This window comes from Paramacrobiotus metropolitanus, unplaced genomic scaffold (genome assembly GCF_019649055.1).
Source record: "Paramacrobiotus metropolitanus isolate TYO unplaced genomic scaffold, Prichtersi_v1.0 Parri_scaffold0000113, whole genome shotgun sequence".
NCBI classification, from domain to species: Eukaryota; Metazoa; Tardigrada; class Eutardigrada; order Parachela; family Macrobiotidae; genus Paramacrobiotus; species Paramacrobiotus metropolitanus.
Window position 1 is genome coordinate 168,707 of NW_026570333.1, and position 20,746 is coordinate 189,452.

At 46.5% G+C, this 20,746-nt stretch overlaps 4 protein-coding genes across 4 annotated transcripts; all 4 read left to right on the top strand.

The window, feature by feature from the left end:
* Positions 1 to 186: 186 nt before the first annotated feature.
* LOC129598069 (type-1 angiotensin II receptor B-like) lies at positions 187 to 1,107 on the top strand. The gene is made up of 2 exons (XM_055495814.1): positions 187 to 765; positions 898 to 1,107. Exons 1-2 carry the CDS (start codon positions 187 to 189, stop codon positions 1,105 to 1,107), a joined length of 789 nt encoding a protein of 262 aa, XP_055351789.1.
* Positions 1,108 to 3,236: 2,129 nt separating this feature from the next.
* LOC129598070 (cholecystokinin receptor type A-like) lies at positions 3,237 to 4,145 on the top strand. The gene has a single exon (XM_055495815.1). The coding sequence runs from the start codon at positions 3,237 to 3,239 to the stop codon at positions 4,143 to 4,145; it is 909 nt and encodes a 302-aa protein (XP_055351790.1).
* A 3,659-nt stretch (positions 4,146 to 7,804) lies between these two features.
* LOC129598071 (type-1 angiotensin II receptor-like) lies at positions 7,805 to 8,704 on the top strand. Its single transcript, XM_055495816.1, has one exon. The coding sequence runs from the start codon at positions 7,805 to 7,807 to the stop codon at positions 8,702 to 8,704; it is 900 nt and encodes a 299-aa protein (XP_055351791.1).
* A 5,251-nt stretch (positions 8,705 to 13,955) lies between these two features.
* Positions 13,956 to 14,864, top strand: LOC129598073 (type-1 angiotensin II receptor-like). Its single transcript, XM_055495818.1, has one exon. The coding sequence runs from the start codon at positions 13,956 to 13,958 to the stop codon at positions 14,862 to 14,864; it is 909 nt and encodes a 302-aa protein (XP_055351793.1).
* The last annotated feature ends 5,882 nt before the right edge of the window (positions 14,865 to 20,746 follow it).

Genomic DNA, 20,746 nt, shown 5'->3' on the forward strand with positions numbered 1-20,746 from the left:
TATATGATGCGAGTGTATTATTTTTGATTAATGACCTTAATACTTATTGCACCATGAGTTTTCCCAGAAGTGCACGTTTTATGCAGGCGTATAGGTAAAGGCACTTGTTGAAATGAAAAAAGAGTTTGTCTTCGCCCGTTCGTCCGGGAATACAAAATTTACTGGATGAACAGATTTTACGCAGCGATGAACAACTCTACATTGACGGAACTGGAATTCAACAGAACCGAGGCTGCGCACGATCCCGTCAACGGACGCGCCATGCTCACTGTCTATATCATCATTCTCACCTTAACCGTGGTAACCAACGCCACAGCCCTCATTATCCTGTACCGCACGAAAAGCAGCGGCTATTCTGCTGCTTTCGGGATCTATCTCATCCATCTCTTCACCATGAACATCCTGTCAAATCTTCTGGACATTCCGCTGGATATTGCGGAGAAAGTGTATAGCGTCCGCTTCACGGCGGCCCACTGCGCCCTGTACACCTACGTCAATTGGGCGCTGATGGCCGTTTTGGTGTACTCGCATCTGGCCATCACTCTCAACCGCCTGTGGGCGGTGCTGCATCCGCACAGCTACCGACAGCGCCACACCCTGCAGCTGGCCGTTGGAATTTGCTGCCTGATCTGGATCGTCGTGCATCTGTGCGCCGTACCGTTATTCGCGTATCGACTAACCCACCAATCAGAGAACGACGTGTGTCTGCTGGATATGACGGATTATTCGTCGGATCTCAGCGTCCCCGTGCAAATCTGGGAGACGGTGATTTTTTGTCCTCCTGTTTTTGCTGCCGACACTGGCGATTGTGCTGCTGTATCCGCTGATTGAAGGGATACGCCAACGCGCCCGGCGTCGTGTGTGGCAATTGTTAACGGATCGCTGTATGGGCGGAAGAAGGTGGTGGCAGATCCGCGGACGTTCCGCATGCTGCTGGCGCTGACGGTGAGCTTGTTGTGCGCATGGATGCCGCAGTTGATCTGGTCGATATTGGAGGACTGGATCATCCTGGATTTCGTCACGATGGCCACCGTGGATTTGGTGCTGGATTGTACGTGGACGGCACAGGCTTTGCTGGATCCCATTATGTTCATTGCCGTGTTTTAAGGCTGTGTATTTTGTAGAGACGTTTGCGCTTGTCAGGCCGTATTCGCGTAATAACAAACCCGGTGTTTTCTCTATCCTATTAAACGTATTTTTAACTGCATTTGTGAACTTAGATGCTAGAAGTTACGTGAAGCCCTGCGTTAACAATTTCGTTGGAGATACTTTAGCAGCATCGGTTCATTATAAAACTGTACAAACGGTATCGACCAGTGGCCAGATACATTTCCCACATAGAGCGATATTTACCAGATAGAGCGAAACTAATGCTGCTTTGATGCAGCTGGAACTGTAGTCACTGTATGAGTATTGTGTATATAATGCGCGTGTCACCTATGATTTGAATTTAACAGCACCCGAATAACCACAGGATCCGCATGGTTTAACCTCTTTCCGGTTATTATCGGCCTGCTGCACGATTTCTCCGCGTCATTATCCACCAGTTCCTTGTGACTGCGGTCAATCTTGAATGTGTGCACTGCAGCGTATAAGAAAGCAGTTGATTGTGAGATGCAGCGCAGCGGAATTATTCACCGCCGTCGTAGTCAGTCGATCGGTATAATTGATTTCCAGAAAAGTGCCGAACTGGCATGTGACAGTGATCGTTGTTAAAGAGCTGGTTTAGCGGAGACGAGACCACGTCCGCGGAACAGCTCGTAGGTCACGACTCACGATCGGTATAACCAAACACAACACCCGGACGTCTCACGCTCTGTTGCTTTATCAAGTAGGGAAGCCCAGTAAAGTGAGCAAACGGACTCTCACTAGTCACAAATAAAATCAAATATGCCAGTCTATTTCAAGGCATCACATTCTGTTAAACACTAATACTTCGATTTTCTCAATTTGCTCACTTTGAGTAAACGGTTTTATATATTGCTCACCCGTGACCACCCATGTGGCGCGCTACATGATTCTTGTATCTGGTCTACAGTTTTAACTCATTTCATTGCAGTACGCAAGGGACTATTTTATTAACTTACAAAATGCCCCTTTTTTCGTAAGACAAGGATACGTCACAGATCAAAAACAGTTCATCTAAGAAACCTAAGAAAAAAAAACCTAAGAAACCTAAGAAACCTAAGAACCCTAAGAAACCTAAGAATAACCTAAGAATAACCTAAGAAACCTAAGAAACCTAAGAAACCTAGGAAACCACCGCTAATATAAAACAGTAATCTGTTTGACTTAAGAAAGAAACCCTAAGAACCTAAGAAATCACCGCTAATATAAAACAGTAACCTTATTGACCTAAGAAAGAAACCCTAAGAACCTAAGAAACCAACCGTTAATGTAGAACGGTAACTTGAATAACTTAATCACGTGATCTTGGATCCACGTGATCTACGTATTGTTCGACTCCCCATCAGCGTGGTCCTGTATTTAAATTACGCATTGCACCGGAATGATGATGCCGTCGCTATCATCCACACCCACCACGCTGACTAGATAAATTTATCCTGGTTTTCTTGGTTCTCCAACGCCAGCATGTGACATCATGACCGGTTAGCCGAACCGTCGATAATAGCATTCTTCAAATAATGTGAATGTTAGCTAGGGTAAAGCTCGAAATAACAGTATTTCCTACGTTCTGAGCTGCTTCCTGTCATCCGTGCCGTTTACGCCGAAAGCACGTCCACATGATCGCCCCGCGTCAGTACCTACCCAGTCTGCAGTTTGTTGAAAATGTTCCCATTGAATAGGGTGGCAAATCAACCGGGATGCGGCCAGCAGAAATTACTGAACATTTGCAGTCATCGGCACTCGGCCGTGATAACGTGTCCCAGGAACACATTTATTTCATTACTTTTCTTCGCCAGCAGCAATTTAGCACTGTCGCATCAACGGGAAACCGGATTCAACGGCGTCCATTATGCCGATTAGGTATGCGCTTGACAGCATCCCAGTTACTCAGTTTGCTGCATCTCTGGTTGGCACAATCCATCCATTTAACCAGTGCGGTTCCTTTTCGTGGAGCACTTAATAGCCAATCTCTAACACAGGATTAAATTATTCGTGCACTACCTGCATAATCCCTTGCAAACTGAAATTCTGCTTCCAATTGGAAAATAGTGTCCTCGATCGGTGTTATTAGAAGCCTTCTGGACTTCGAAGGAAACATTTCCTTAGGAATGGACAACGCTACCATGACGGCATTCAACCGTACAGCTGCCCATACCTCATTCAGTGGCCAGACCATACTCGCTGTGTATATCGCCATTCTCACCTTAATCATCGCCAGCAACGCCACAGCGCTCGTTATCCTCCACCGCACGAAAAGTAACGGCTATTCCGCTGCTTTCTCTTTCTACCTCGTCCATCTCTTCACCATGAACATCCTGACGAATTTGCTGGACATTCCGCTGGATATTGCGGAGAAAGTGTATAGCGCCCGTTTAACCACGGTTGTGTGCGTCCTGTACAGCTACGTCAACTGGGTGTTGGTATCTGTTTTAGTGTACTCGCATCTGGCCATCACGCTCAACCGCCTGTGGGCGGTGCTGCATCCGCACAGCTACCGACAGCGCCACACTCTGCGGCTGGCCGTTGGAATTTGCTGTCTGATCTGGATCGTCGTGCATCTGTGCGTCGTACCGTTATTCGCATACCGACTTACCCACCAATCAGAGAACGATGTGTGTCTTCTGGATATGACAAATTATTCGCCGGGTTTCAGCCTACGCGTGCAAACCTGGGAAACGTCGATTTTTGTCCTCCTGTTTTTGCTGCCGACGCTGGCGATTGTGCTGCTGTACCCGCTGATTGAAGGGCTACGCCAACGCGCCCGCCGTCGTGTGGCGATTAATAACGAGTCGCTGTATGGACGGAAAAAGATGGTGGCGGACCCGCGAACGTTCCGTATGCTGCTGGCGCTGACGGTGAGCCTTCTGTGTGCATGGTTGCCGCAATTAATTTGGTTGTTGCTAAAGGGCTGGGTGGCGCTGGATCGTGCTACGAAGGACATGGTAGATTTGGTGCTGGATTTTACTTGGACAGTGCAGGCTTTGCTGGACCCGGTTATGTTCATTGCTGCGTTTTAGTAAGCCGTGTGCGACGAATTTATGTAATAGGAATAAGCTTAGAAAACATATCGGTAAAATAAAGCGGCTTGGTCCTTTACCTGCGACCGTGGTACAATTATTTGTGCATCATCCGAAAATGTTGGCCAACCTTATCTTAGCTGAAAGATAGCAACTGTAGTACTGTAGTACTGAATACGACAGGAGACAGTCACCTTTTACTAGCTATGCTGTACAGGAAAAATAGCGACAAGGAACACGCACTACAACGTTTCGGTGGCATCGTATTATTAAGGAAGTCCATTGCGGAAACCCGGCTTCTATTTTGTTGCACAGAATTAGATGAGTTATTCGTATCAGTAGATTTTATTTTTCAATATGTACAGCAACGAGCACCACTCAGTCTAATACAATCAAATGAAGAATTTGTCCCAGTTAACACGAGAAGGGACTGTGCTTAATATGCTCATAGCATTACCCCGCATAATCTCCAAACTTAAACGTTGAAACAAAAAACAAGTGGAACGACTCTCGCCTGTTCGCATAAACAGTTTCTTACCGATCTCTTTCAACAAAACAATTGTGCCATTACAGTATGTGCCAAATGCCTCGCATGTAATGGGAACAAAATGACAACGATCAGTAAGCGACTGGTACTTCCCCATCTTGACAGTGAATGCCAGTTCGGCGGCGGCGCCCGCACACTTCGAGGTTGTGTCAATATACGAATCCGCCATCGTGTCTCTGCATGTCACGTCCCAGACTAGCGGTTGTCCACGGTACCACTTCCATCGCGTAGCCCCATCCGGCCGCTTTTCGTTTTCACGCAAAAATCCCACAGGCTCAGGATACGATTCAATGCCGGCATTGCAAAAAGTTCGCAAAATAATATCGTTAATACCGTTATTCGTATTTTACATGTTCTAGTTAATGATTAATACGAAGCATTTTCGTTTGAAAACCGAGCTATGCATGTATCAGTATAAGAATGCGATTACAGCAAGCGAAAAAGCTAGTCTTAAAGCATGCAGAGCTCACTTAGCCTTTCCGCTTCGCCAGTTATACCCATAACTGACGCCGCACTGCTTCGGTGTATCTCCAGTGAGAGACGCTGTCGGAAAAATTCGTGCGAGCCTTTTTCTCGTTTAAGGGTAGTTTAGCTGAAGTGTGAAAGGCAGTGCTTGTACCAGTTTGGTATTACAAAGACCTGAAAACCTATTCCAGAATCCTCGTGTATATCCAGGATCTTTTACCGATACGGGACGAACTAAGCGTCTATCAAACTGCTTTAGCTCGACCAACATACCGATGTTTCTTCGAGTAACGGCATTGGTGACCTTGTACACCAACACGCTATTAGGGAATTTTAGATTTTACATGGTTCAGGCTCCGTCCACTAGAAACTACTGCGTCACATAAACAGTACGTTACCAGATTGAACAGCGTTTAAAATGCTTGTACGGATGCACACTTGCAGTGACGTACAGCTGAAAAATAAATCGAGTCGAGAGTGCCGAGAGCGTGACCCACCTGCTCTCGGGGAGGCGGTTAGAGCACATAAAAAAGATCCACAGGCAGCATGCGCTGGCTTGTTGCTCAGCCATACGGCTGAGCCGTTGCACAGATCCACGCAAGGCAGATAGTTTTTACGCGTCAGCCAACGACGTTAGGTTACGGCGCCTTACGTCGCGAACGGACGTAAATCGACCCGTAACGCCAACTTCTACCCGCAAGTCGAACTGGACGGAACTTGTTTTGTGAAATCTAAAATTCGCTATTATGTGTAGATTGCGTGTGCTGCGTACGTACGTGCTGTGACACGTGTTGTTTGTTATATTGTTACGTATGACTTGCTGCAGCAGACTGCAGACTGCAAAGACTGCAGCAGTACACCGGGGAAGCACGCTCGTACGAATTTCTGCGACAGCGTTTGTCCATCGACATTCAACGGGGAAATGCGGCTTCAGTGCCTGGCGCGATGGAAGGGCTGGATAAACTAAACGAAATTTTTCTGTTATAGTCCAATCTGTTTCTTTTCATGTTTACGCATTGCGTTTATGATTTGACCAATAAAGTCCCCGTAACTTGCTGTTCACCTGACGTATTCGATCACTTAATTCTATTAGCGATTCTCGTTGCATGTTCAGTGGGTTTGAGTCTTGACTTGAGAAGACTGTCAAGTCGGCATTCACCAGAAAGTTGATGTGACCTTCTTATAGAACAAACTTCGTTCTGTTTTGTTGATTATTAATCAGTGATTAAACATTTGGGAAGCTTCTGAGTGTTGGGTTTTGGAGGAGCAGCAGATGACTTTGCAGAGGACGTGGTTTCTAAAAGCCTGTTTTTAATAGCAAATTTCCTTTGGCAACAAAAGCTTGCTTTGCTAAAATTCGATTTGGTGTTCTGGTGGTATCGTACGGGATGACCATTTACAACCTGGTCGACTGAGGAACGTGGGAACCGAATGTACAGCCGGTAACAGCAGGTAAAATCGAAAAGAACAATTTATTGATATTGACGGTAATCTGCTTTTTAACGGCTAATCAAATGGCATTTTTGAACGGTAAATGCAAACAACGAAGGCAAAAGCTTACATCGGCTATACCGATACCGACAGTAAAGGTAAAGTTGACAAAACGAGCTGCAATGGCAAAAGCCAAGGGGCGGCAAAGGGCAAGTTGGCCATCCGGGAATTTGGGAGCGTCACAGACTCACGGGAATCTAATCATACACTGCCACATGCACCGCAATCTGGGTATATCACGGATGACCGGCTGATTTGAAATACTAATGAGGTAATGGGCCGGAATGAGGCCAAGCTGTCCTGTCATCCAGCATGCAATCCGTTAATCTGATTAGCCCAATTTAGTCACACGCGTTTACTGGTTGCTCCGTTGCGGGACATGTGATATGACGGTTCTTTCACGCCCGGTCGACACAGCGGTATATTTCCAATTGGTATATAATGTGTGTGCTAACCACCATTCAGGCCAGTACAAAACATCGGCAAAAATAACAAATCTCGTGATTTAACCTGCTTCTTGTAATCGGCACGGGGTACGCTTGAAAACGCACCCTCAGGATTTCCCACATGTGTTAACCAGTTCTCGAAGCAAACCGTGGCTGAATGTGTCCGTTCAATCCAAATCAGAAATCGGCCGAGATCCTCACTATAGGTAGTGGATGTTATTGAGTAATCGCAGCCATCGGCAGTCGACCGGTATAATGTTTCACAGGAATGTGCTCATTAGTCATTAGTATTACTTAGCTGCGCCGGAAGGAAACACGGTGACTTTATTGACGTATCCCGGAAAAACTGGATGCAGCCCGCGCTTCATTATTCCGATTAGTGGTGCAGGGGAAAGCACGGCCAGTTTACGCAGTATGCCGCATCACTGACAGAGTCGGAGCGCAGCTAATCGCATTCTTGCACATTGCCAACTGTGCTTGCTGCCGTATGGGTGATATTCGTGGGGTAATGCTTCTTGAATCGTAATTCCACTGCCGACGCTCTGGGACGCTTTTCGGAGTAAATGACTGGAAAAAAACGGTTTTATCTTGTGACTACAATAGACGACGGATTCGCTGCTGATTTCCATTGATTTTGTCATAAATTCTGATGATATTCTAGACAGAAATTTCAAGACAGACAGTCTTACGCAGCAATGACTAACGCTACAATGTCGGAACCGGAATTCAACCGTACCGGTGATGAAAACGGTCCCGTCAACGGACGCGTCATGTTCATTGCCTATCTCATCATTCTCATCTTAATCGTGATATCCAATGCCACGGCCTTGATCATTCTGTATCGCTCAAAGAACGGCTACTCCCCCGCTTTCAGTATTTACCTCTTCCATCTCTTCACCATGAACATCCTGACAAATTTGCTGGACATTCCGCTGGATATTGCCGACAAAGCGTACAGCGGCAGTTTAACCGCCGCCCAATGCGCCTTCTACACCTACGTCAACTGGGCGCTGATGGCCGTTTTGGTGTACTCGCATCTGGCCATAACTCTCAACCGCCTGTGGGCGGTGCTGCATCCGCACAGCTACCGACAGCGCCACACTCTGCGGCTGGCCGTTGGAATTTGCTGTCTGATCTGGATCGTCGTGCATCTGTGCGTCGTACCGTTATTCGCGTACCGACTTACCCACCAATCAGAGAATGACGTCTGCCTGCTGGATATGACGGATTATTCAGCGGATTTCAGCGTACCCGTGCAAATCTGGGAGACGGTGATTTTTGTCCTCTTGTTTTTGCTGCCGACGCTGGCGATTGTCTTGTCTTGTCCGCTGATTGAAGGGTTACGCCAGCGCGCCCGCGGCCGCGTGGCGACCATTAACGGATCGCTGTATGGGCGGAAAAAGATCGTGGTTGATCCGAGAACCTTCCGGGTGCTGCTGGCGCTGACGGTGAGCTTGTTGTGCGCATGGATGCCGCAGTTGATCTGGTCGATGTTGGAGGACTGGATTATCCTGGATTCCGTCACGATGGCCACCGTGGATTTGGTGCTGGATTACACGTGGACGGCGCAGGCCTTGCTGGATCCCATTATGTTTATTGCTGTGTTTTAACAGGCCGTTGCGTGGGGATCATTGCCATAGAAAGATTTGTTCTATTAAGAAAGTAACCTTTATTTGGTCAACATGTTCTTTGTTTTCGAAAACAAACAAATGCTTCAAGCCCAAGATTCGGGTGTCCTTATCTCCCAATGTTGTTCATCCCAAAAAACGATTTTTATTTTTTCCCTTAAGTTTCTGTGCGACAATACAGCAGTGCACTGATGTACACGTATAAAACTGAGTTTTCACATTGTTTGCATGCTCAGTTCGTAACTGCATCGGGATGAAACCGATACCCTTTCGACAATAAGCGGCAACTGCGGATAATGTCGACAACTTGATAGCTCTACATTAGGAAATTGGCCGAAGATGCGCAACCGGTCCGCTCATTCTGTCCCTGTCGAAATCTCGCATTCGGCGCGTGACGCGGGGACTGAGTGGGTAGCCAGATTTAGCCGAATTAACAGGAGGGTGAATTACTCCGATTCTGCATGTGACACTGACGGCTGCTGTAGCACGCTTTCGTTGAATAGCTCATGGGGTCTAGCGAAACGGATACCCATGACTCATGAGTTTCGAATAACATCGAATATGCTAGGCTAGTCAAGTCACCAATAGGCAATATGTGTACAGTACAATCAATATATTGTAACGGCAGCCGGTTTGACTGCTGTTCTAGTGGGTTGGCTAATCGACCTTACCACGATCTGTCGCCTGTTAGTGTGGGAAAGGCTGGCACGGTCGGCAGCGATGCTGACCGGCAGCTGGCTACCGTTTACGTGGGTAACAACGGCGAGAGATACACCCAACACCAGGTCATCGCAAGTGCTTATTAGCAAGTACCACGTAGCAAGATTCAGCGAGCAAAGCAAGCTGAGGGGCAAGGACGCATAAGCGTGGAGCAAGAAGCGCGGAAGGCGCGGAGCAAGATTGGCATCAAGACTAATTTCAATATGTTTCTGACCGTGAGATGCGGTCGGGAAAATGTAGGAAAATAAGGATTCTGGTCTCCATAACACAACAACCAACAATCAGTAGAGAAATACAGTTAACACTCCTACTGGCGGTACAGTGTAATGTCTATCGCTACAATATCGCTTGACGCTTGTGGTACTGGTGGTTACTAAGTTACTGTATGATGTTATTAGATTACCTTGCTCTCAAAATAGGGTCAGCCAAGTTTACCTTTGCCTTTTCTTGCATTTACTACCTAATACCTATCCTTTGCCTTTTCTTGCTTTTAGCGCCTTTCCACTTTCCAATTTCCACTTACAGTTAGCCTTTTTCAACTGAACCTTTACCTGTGCCTTTTGCCGTCGAGAAAACCTCACCGTCTTAATCACCCTTCCCAAAAAAGCGTTTGAAATAACCTTTAGCGCGAATTTCGCATCCTGTACCTAGTCACTTCCCTTAAGTAGATCGTTGCTTTCGTTATGAATATACAGTGTTTTTATTGTATGCTGTTATGCGTTTTTTTCTCTTAATGGCACCGGCAGCTGTACACATTATATGTAAAACTGCACCTGTGGAACGTTTCGTACCAAAGAAAAAAAGTGAATCGTTTTTTCGCTCCTTGTAGTCACAGTAGACATCTGTATACATGCTGTAGATACCCTGTAGACCTATCGGTAGTCACCTGGTTTCTTAGGATGTATACAGCGTGTCTACAACGGTGTCTACAGGTTGTCTACGGATGTCTACCGCTGTATACAGGCAGCCCTTCTTAGGTTCAGCTCGATACTCTGCCTGTATACACCGGTAGTCACCTGTAGACAGCCCGTAGACACCACTGTAGACATACTGTAGTCACCTGGTTTCTTAGGCTTTTTTTGGATGTCTACAGGGTGTCTACCGGTTGTCTACAGATGTCTACCGGTGTATACAGGCAGGCCTTCTTAGGTTCAGCTGGATGTTCTGCTGTATACATCTGTAGACGCACTGTAGTAAACACCCCTGTAGACATACTGTAGTCACCTGGTTTCTTAGGTTTCTTAGGTTTTCTTAGGATGTATACAGGTTGTCTACAGGCTGTCTACAGGTTGTCTACGGATGTCTACCGCTGTATACAGGTAGCCCTTCTTAGGATCAGCTTGATACTCTGCCTGTATACACCGGTAGTCACTTGTAGACATCCCGTAGACACCACTATAGACATACTGTAGTCACCTGGTTTCTTAGGTTTTCTTAGGATGTATACAGGCTGTCTACAGGGTGTCTACAGGTCGACGGATACGCTCATCATGGTCTTTCCTGTACCTTCTCCGCCGGCAGACACCCAAGACATGGTGGCCTTAACAGTATCGTATGTCGGGCTTTTGTATCAGCCGGAATCCCAGCTAAACTTGAACCCCGAGGCACTTCCCACACCAGCGAACGACGCCCCGATGGCTGCACAACGTTCGCCTGGCAGCGAGGAATGTGCTTGGCATGGGATGTCACCTGCGTGGATACTGTTGCCGCTTCCCACATCAAATCTACTTCGGCAATTGCGGGATCGGCCGCGTTGCAGGCTGAAGAGAAGAAGTCTAGGTTCTATTCTTATTTAAACGGCCGCTATATATTCACACCTATCGCTTTTGAAACTATGGGCCCGTGGGGACCAGCGGCCATTGCCATCATAAAAGAACTGGGGAAAAGATTACGTTCTCATTCAGGAGAAGCCCGTTCGCACGAATTTCTTCGACAACGTTTGTCCATAGAGATACAGCGTGGTAATGCGGTTTCTGTTTTGGGCACGGTGGAGAAAGCCGAAATGTTTAACGAGCTGTTGTTTTTGTAACTGTTTCTCTAACACGTGTTTAAGTGATGGTTTGAAATAAATTGCTATCATGCACCAGCACGTTATCACGAGATGGTGTGATTTGCAAATTTATGTATCGAGGTAAGACGGAAGTGGTGACTACGTAAAACAGTAAATTCCGAAATTTTGTCAATATTTGAATACGTGGGTGATCCGTTATTAAAAATGTACAGTCTACAGGTTGTCTGCAGATGACTACAGTGACTACAAGAAGGAAAAAAACGTTCCAGTTTTTTTCTTTGGTACGAAACGTTCCATATATAAAAACTGACACTGTGCTGGCAACCTTTTGAAGAAGTATACAGCTGACCAAACACTTCGAAGCAGCTTATTAGTTGTGCCACGTTTTCTGCGACATCTGCCAGTTGTTATCGTTTGCCAGTTGCCAGAGCCTCCAAGTTTTGTTGCTCGCCATGCCTCTTGCAATGCCACTGGCGGGTGCCAGTGCCACATTATAATTATTGCCCAGATTAGTGACATCTGTAAATGATAATTAGTACAAAAGTTTTTTTTTTGTAGGACAACTTTACTTAAAGTGTTGGGAAATGTAATACAAGAGTATCAGTTAACAAAAGAGAACATGACATCATTTCCGTTCAGCCAAATGAAAGGCAAAGTACACATCTTCCTTCTCTACCATTTCACTAAATGTACCGAGAACAGAAACTGCATTTCCTCTCTGAATCTCAATACCAATTTTTTGGCGTAAAAACTCTCCTGAGCGGGGGTTGCCTGTACTGTCGATAATCTTTCTCGATAGTTCCTTGAAGAATTTCTTCGTCAGTGGACCGAATGTACCAGTGGTTTCGAACGCCAGCGGTTGGACGATGTAACGGTCTGCCAGCCCGCTATACTTTCCTAACTTCCGGTTTTCCCGTATTTCCGCTGCACTACCCGGCACTCTGGACGTCTGTGCGATGTACGTTTGGGCAAATGTGTCCGCCACGGTTACATCCCACACCAGCGGCTTTCCATTTTTCCAAGGAAAGGCTGTCACACCGTCGGGCCGCTTTCCATCGGCTCTATCTAGACCCGCCCGGCTCGAGTGACGATGGCACTTTTGCCGAACTGAGCGCCCAAAAGTGAGAATGGTCGAGATGAGATACTGTACAATAGTACACATACACATTCACTATGAATACTTCCATAATTTACGTCGGTTTGTCAAAGCAACTGATATATAACACAACGCCTGTACATACATACAAGGCGTAAAATGCGGATACGGGCAAACGCAATACTCTGATTTGGTACACCTGTACAAATAGAATATCTGTTCATTTCCTTATCTTCATTGTCCCTCATGTTGATTTTTCATGTTATTCTTCCCTTTCATCCCCTCTTATGAATAAAAATGTTTATTTAGCTACACCCCTGTTTCTCTACATTGTAGATAATTATAGAATAATAGGTAGCCCTACCTATGACACAGGCTACCGACATTTTCAACGCAATGGCAAGGACTTCTTTGCCGGGTATGCCGCGGCACTTGAAAATACTAATTACACGTATTTCGTTCAATAGGCCAGAAACAGTCGACAAAATTCTGGCTCGATATTTACCCGGTATGTCTTATTTCTAGCCTGTAACAACGTCTGCGTCGCCGTGTCGCATATGGAACTTAAGGGGCGCCGCGCTGACACAGCATTTTAAATTAGGCGGCATGCGTACCTTCTCCGCAATGGTTCAGCAATGGACCTCTTGTTGCTTTCCACGAACGACCCGCAAGCGTCGCTGTGTATTTATAATACCTCTCAGACCGGAATGACGCGCTATAGACACTATTTGCAACAACATGATTCTGTGTGATTCAGCCCGCTATGAACGACGACTATAGTTCGCTTTCCAGGCGCAGGCGTGGCACCCAGCAGAAAATCAGCCGAAAATTACTGGACATTCGCAGCCATCGGCACTCCGTCGGGAATCCCGGGATAATGTTGCGAAGGAATATGTACATGTTTATAACTTTTCTCTGCCGGAAGGAAGTACTTTGTTTTTAGCGGCACATCAGGAGGAAACTGGATTCGGTCGGGTCCATTATTCCGATTAGGTGTGCTCCTCTAAGCATTTTTATGTCAGCCAGCTCAGTGCCTCTGTGGTCGACACGATAGAACGAGTGTCCGCTCGTCGCGCAACCCTCTATACTCGCCTATGTGAAATGCGCATTAGACCGTTATACGTTGTTGGTTTATATCCGTTTACTTTTTTTAATTAACAATTTTAATTTTTTTTTTAACACAATATTCTCTGCCCGTAAACTATTGTCATTCGAAGTGCGAGCACGACATTCAGTGAGGCGCATGTGACGAGTAACCGGCTGTCAGGGTGCAGAATCCAGATTGAAAGGACCGATTTTATCTCATTTATTTCCAGGTAAACCGCAGGCTGTCGTAAATTAAAAAAGACAGTCTACGCACGACATAGCGGGAGATAGCTGGGCTTTAACCAAACTTTTGCACAGCAATGAATAACACTACCACGACGAATTTCAACCGCATAACTGATCATACCTCATTCAACGACCGAACCATCCTGGCTGTGTATGTTGTCATACTCACATTAATCATCGCCATCAACACCGCGGCGCTGGTTATCCTGTACCGCACGAAAAGAAACGGCTATTCCGCTGCCTTCAGTTTCTACCTCGTCCATCTGTTCATCATGAACATCCTGACGAATTTGCTGGACATTCCGCTGGATATTGCGGAGAAAGCGTACAGCGCCTGCTTGACCGCCACCCAATGCGCCTTCTACACCTACGTCAATTGGGCGCTGATGGCCGTTTTGGTGTACTCGCATCTGGCCATCACTCTCAACCGCCTGTGGGCGGTGCTGCATCCGCACAGCTACCGACAGCGCCACACTCTGCGGCTGGCCGTTGGAATTTGCTGCTTGATCTGGATCGTCGTGCATCTGTGCGTCGTACCGTTATTCGCGTATCGACTAACCCACCAATCAGAGAACGACGTGTGTCTGCTGGATATGACGGATTATTCGTCGGATCTCAGCGTCCCCGTGCAAATCTGGGGGACTGTCGTTTTTGTCGTGCTGTTTTTGCTGCTGACGCTGGCGATTGTGCTGCTGTACCCGTTGATTGAGGGGATACGCCAACGTGCCCGCCGTCGTGTGGCAATCACCAGCGGGTCGTCGCTGTATGGCCGCAAGATGGTGGCGGATCCGCGGACCTTTCGGATGCTGCTGGCGTTGACGGTGAGTCTGTTGTGTGCATGGATGCCGCAGTTGATCTGGTTGTTGCTGGAAGACTGGATCACGCTGGATCCCGTCACCCAGGACTTGGTGGATTTGGTGCTGGATTATACATGGACGGTGCAGGCTTTACTGGATCCCATTATGTTTATTGCTGTGTTTTAATACAGAGTTTGCGACTGATGGTGATTTGATGGTGACCTATGGTGACTGTGGGTCTGTTGCCTGTTGGTGACCCATAGTGTACAACGTTGAGGGGCCCCTTCGTAGATCCATCGGGTAAATTACACCGATGTCGCACAATCCGATCCGAAGTAGTGAGTTGATCCCAAGTAGGAACGCAACAGCGTGAAGATAAGATGACGGTTAGTTGACGTGTGCCGATGGCGAAATTGCTCAGCAGACCTCGCCGCGGCAAGAAGATCAACATTATGATTGTGTCATGCATTATCTCTCGGCAGTACGCAGTAATATGCAAAGCTTATTAGACGTACCACATTTGTTACTAGAAAGAAAACAAAGGTTACTGTCGTAACGGAACGAACCGTTTTATCTCACTGATAGTTTGCCTGATACTGATCTGGTTGTTCTGTGGCTTTGCGCCTTGTGCAGGACGCGCTCTGAGCGCGTCTAAGCTACGGCAATTCATTGACGGGGTACATTCTTAGCGTACAGAGGGTGATTTCGCAATATGCTTCCACTTTATTCATAAATTTATTATAATCTCCGCCGCATAGACTTTATTTTAATATTTGCTCTATCTGAAAGCCCTTCTTGGGCCACGATAAAAAATTTTGGCGATAAACGTAACACCTTGCGGTTTTTTAACTTTCCAAAATTTCATCCAATTTTCGGAATTTTCGGATCCTTTAAACTCGTAGCAGATCTTTCTTCGCTAGCCCGTATAATAAAGATAAACTAATGCTGCGTCGATTAAATTGATGTAGGGCAAATTTCGCTGGTTCAGAATTTGGCAAATCGGGGACCACGAGAAGCACGCTGTTCTGCCTGTTTATTTGACAGTGCATGTACTTTGCCTTTTTTACGTACTTTCGCTTCAAGATTACGATGAATAATCTTCGATATCGTGTACTGGGATGTCCTAAATTTCCTTGCCAACTGTCTCTGAGACGGTGGATTCGGTATTAAGATAGCCCTCTTGACGTCGGCGATGAGGGACTTTGTGGGAACTTTGGGCGGGCACTGATTTCCTAGGCGTTTTACAGGCGAACTATTCCCTTCGCTCTCGGCCCCATATAGTTTCAAAAGCTTATTTATCCTAGTATGAGAAATAACGATCCCTTTGCTCATCAAACGCTCGGCGATTTTTCTGTGGCTTTTACAAATTGTTAATAACGCCAGCACACGGCACCTTGTTCTTCAATCGGTTTTTCATGCCATGTTGATCGCTCGAACTCCACAAATCATTTTGAACAATTAGGCACACTTTGTCCCACAAGACTGTTTAGCAACCAACTAAAAAGAATAGAAAGGGAAATTTTTGGGAATTTTTTCCCGTGCTGGAAGCATATTGCGAAATCACCCTCTGTACATGGACTTACAGTTGTTTAACGGAGTGTGGTGTCATGACTAGCCGTACGAGTACTGTACTCTCGACTCACGATGTCTCCGTTTTGTATGGTCTTTCCATGCAACACTATACTGACGTCACGGAATTCATTGGGTTCGGTCTTTTAGGCTTAATGAACCGTCTGAACAGCTTGAACCCTTCCTTGAGTACTCCAGTAATCGACATCAGACGGTTCTTTGGTAAACCAAAGAACCGTCTGATTCTTTCACTTAAAACCCCCACTTTGACTTTTGTTTTGATTTAAATTTTAGATTATTTTTCGGAACTCCTTTCGACATTACGAAAATAAATTCATTATTGTCGCCGTGGAAAGAAACTGAAAATTTAGGCTGCGAAATCTCACGGAAAAAACTGAACCGTTACTGTTCCACGCGCTCGAAAACCGATCGTTAGCCGTTAATTTGACGGGTATTACTGCCAATCACGCTTATTGGCGGATTTATGTTCACCGGATTCAGCGAGTGTTTTGAACCGCGTACAGTGCATGACTGGTTATACTTTACAAAACCGGGACATATTGAACCGAGAGTACAGTATCGTATTTGCTGCCCTTCGTGAATAGGGATATCAGGATATGTGTAGTGCCAAATTGTACCCGGCTTGGCTACTTTCTTAACAGTCAGTCAATCTACTGAAATGACGCATTCATTTCCTGCTGCTCAGAAAGTACTGCCCAACCTTGGCTGGAAGACCCATCTAACTGTATTCAAATTACGATAGGCGACAGTCAGCGATCACTGGGTAATGGGTATCAATCTTGTCGTCTTTGTAGTTTGTACTGAGTGAACGTTGCGAAACGGAAGTGGTCAGTTGCTAGGTGAAAGCGGTGCGCTTACATTACTAGTATCAAGCGCGCCGGGTGACGAGTCACAGTTTCACAGGTCATGTACGAGTATGTGAATCATGAATGCATCTGGTACAATGCACGTGTGATTTCCCCGTTGAAATTTCCTCTGAGTGGAGGGTGCCAGTACCGTATACCTTATCTTTGGAACTTCTTGCTGCGCTCCGTATGATGATTATACTCGTAAAACTATCAGACTGAATGAATTTAGGATTTATCTGTAAATTTTGCTGAACCACTGGCCCGTAGGATTACCTGAGCCGTGAGCGCAGTACGTGCCTGTTTACGTTTTTGTACTGTGCATCTGGCGCACAGCCGAGAATGAATCTTTATGGAGAAAAGCGTTTGGAATCCCGTCTCGATGAACCCGTACACCGGTGGAACTCGGTGAATGTGCTGACGGCCAGCGGTCTCCTACAACACGGTGACGTGATGGACGTGGCGAAGAACGGTGTGGTTATGGATTTTCACAGCAGCGGACAGCGAGCTCACTTCGTCAGCTACGACAACCTCTTCGACGCGGCCACTGAGCCGTCTCGGCTCTTTCGCTGGCAGCACGAATTAAAGCGGAATCCCGCACTGCTGGAGAAGAACAGTGTGCAGGTGCTGTGGCGCTCGCATCGGGGTGCGGCGTGGCTGTGGTATCCCGCGCAATCCTGCAGCGTTGTGTCTGGGAATTCCGGTCCTTTGGTGACATCGTTCTGGTGCTGGCTGCCGTCGAATGGGACGGTCGCCAGCAAACGGCACTGTTCACCGCTGATCAAGTGCGCTGCCCGCCGTCCGAGCAGGATCTGGCCCAACGAGCACTGAAGGAGGGATTCTTCGTCTGGCGGGAATATCGACTGTCGGGTGATTTGGTTTCGACTGTCTCTTTTCTGGCATCGGATCATTTTCGTCAGTGCTTGCAACGCTCCACGAATGTTGGCTTTCATTCGGTGCGTAGCGACACACTCAAGTATGTGCAGCGCAAGCACGCGGCACCCCTGACAGACGACGATGTGGTACGTATGAAGTGCACTTTTAACTTACAAGTAAAGAATTTGTCCCAGTTAACACGAGAAGGGACTGCGCACAATACACTCATAGCATTACCACGCATAATCTCCAAACTTGAACGCTGAAACAGAAAACAAATGGAACGACTCTCGCCTGTTCTCATAAACAGTTTTTTACCGATCTCCTTTAACAAGTTGATTACAAGTTGACACTTACAAGTTGACAGATGAATTTCCTGTTTACACTGCTTGCTGCATACAGTTATAATTATACAAATTAACCGATTATTAAACACATTATAATTATACTTTGTCGGATAACGACTACGAGTAAACTGAACAGTTTACAAACCACCCCGTATTCCTGATTACGGACTGCGTCCAGACTGTAAGGGCGTGTAAAAATAAAAACAGGAACTGCACCATATTCCGGCGAGTGCTCAGCTCGTAATGTTCCGTATAATTATTTTTACGTTTTATTCCCCCACGGTCCGCAATGCCTTTACGCACCCGTGTGTCGCACTCAGCCGCACAGCGGAGGATGGCACAGCGGACGATGTCACCCGGGTCTTCGGCGCCGTTAGCGGTCTGCTGCACTGCATGGATCGGACGACGCGGCGCGTGATTCTGGAGCGAACGGATGCGAAGAACCGGGCCAGTGTGCTGGGGCTTTTTCAAGGACTGCTGGAGAACATCCACATTCAGCAACTCATCGTCCATCGTGTGCAGTTCGCTTGGGATGACCGTATCGACGACAATGGAAGGACCTGGCTGATACCGCGTCTCGCCAGGACCTTGCCGTTGTTGGCGCCCTACTGCCATCACGTTCGGCTGCGCCGGTGTGAACTTTACTGCGAGCCGGACGGCGGCAGAAAATGCATGGTCGTGATGATTCCGCAGGCTGTGTTGCAGCTGGATGCGGTGGATATTGAGGCAAAATTCTGGGAGATTTATGAGACCAATGTGTCCATGGGGAACGTGAACCGGGAGGCAATGGCCGAGTGGATGCGTATCGGATCCAAGAAACGACCCTGGGAAGTGGCTGAGGTCACACTTATCAATTCTATCCGTTCAGGCAGCTTTAAATTCAGATCCTTTAAATTCAGATTACTGTGCTTAAAGGAACTAACCCGATACATGGCACCAAATTCGTGTATCTGCGCGAAAACTATCAGTTTCGCGCACTCCAAACACTTTTTTCTTTGTTTTATGACATTCTGTAGCCAGATGATTTGTATACATTGGCGTGAAAACCGTTTGTGCGCGCAACATCCAGTTCGGGATTTACGGCTATAAGAAAATTTCAAAAGGTGAAATGCATTCAGGTGTACAAAAGTCTCATTGTGGGCCGATTTCCTTCAAATTTCGCGCCAAAATGCACGTAAGCATGAAGATCGTTGTTACCCCGCATGAGAGCAGTACAATTTTTTTAAAATTTTAAAATGAATTTTAAAATTTAAAAATGTGAAAAAATGCTAGAACCGTGGTTCCATGTAAAAATGCATGTGTGCGTTTATGTGCAAAATTTTCGGCCCATGATGAGAATTTTGGTACACCTGAATGCAATTAAACTTTTTGGAATTTCTTATAGTCATAAATCCCGAACCGGATGTAGCGCGCACAAACTTTTTTCACGCCAATGTACACAAATCATCAGGCTATAGAATGTCAGAAAACAAATCAAAAAAGTGTTTGGAGTGTGCGAAAGTGAAAGTTTTCGCGCAGATACACGAATTTGGCACCATGTACCGGGCCACTTCCCTTAAATTTGTTTGGCTCATTGAACATTACGGAATTTCTAAGAATTCGCCTTCTTAAGTCAAAACCTTTTTTTCACATTGGTTTTATAAATCAATTCATGTCAAGTGTTTTCTCAATCGGCAGTGCCTGGAAATTTGGCAAAGTCGCTATCCGCGTCTGACAACGTATTACTATTATCGCGGTAAACGGTGGACGGCGAACGATCTCGGAGAAGTGGATGTGTCCAAGCTGACCCCGCTGGCGCTTCGTGCTTTGAAGGAGTACTGCGCAGCGAAGGGGTGCAAGGGCAGTGTCAGCTAACCATGCCTCTGGACAGGTTTCTCGTTGTGTATCGTGTCGCGCACAGCATTTGACTGCTCGGTGCAGTTTGGGAGTAAATTTACTGTGGCCCCTCTATGTTACCGTCTTACCGATAAGTGATTTTCATAATTATGATTTGGCTGTTGCACAGGGTTTTTTACAGGTACTGTGTTAGTGCGTTTGTGGTTATCAGTATCACCACTTATGATTTCTGATTTTTTTTAGAACACTGACCGGCACGACCGATGACAGTGTTCTTGTGTTCAAAGCAAAAGGGCAAGCCAGCGTAAATTAGGATGTAAACATAGGGGACAGTCAGTAGTGTACTACACACAACCCTGTACTGCTCCTGTAGTGTATGGTCCGAGTAGGCATGAAGTACATGAAGTGCAGCGATGTATATTCTCGTGAATATGAATTATGTCCGATGTTCATGGTGAGCAACTGGTAATGGAAGTGCCAGCGTTGATATGTTATGGCTGTTTAGTAGGCTATTGCTCGGTCAGCGAGCGGCTAATCATAAAGACTATTATACCGCCGTACAGAGCGCATCGAG

What these genes read in the sequence shown, in the direction of transcription:
- LOC129598070 (XM_055495815.1), top strand. Translation starts at nt 3,237, where the DNA reads ATGGACAACGCTACCATGACGGCATTCAACCGTACAGCTGCCCATACC.
- LOC129598069 (XM_055495814.1), top strand. Translation starts at nt 187, where the DNA reads ATGAACAACTCTACATTGACGGAACTGGAATTCAACAGAACCGAGGCT. An exon ending in CCGTGCAAATCTGGGAGACG is followed by an intron (nt 766 to 897) that starts GTGATTTTTTGT and finishes TATGGGCGGAAG; the next exon opens with AAGGTGGTGGCAGATCCGCG.
- LOC129598073 (XM_055495818.1), top strand. Translation starts at nt 13,956, where the DNA reads ATGAATAACACTACCACGACGAATTTCAACCGCATAACTGATCATACC.
- LOC129598071 (XM_055495816.1), top strand. Translation starts at nt 7,805, where the DNA reads ATGTCGGAACCGGAATTCAACCGTACCGGTGATGAAAACGGTCCCGTC.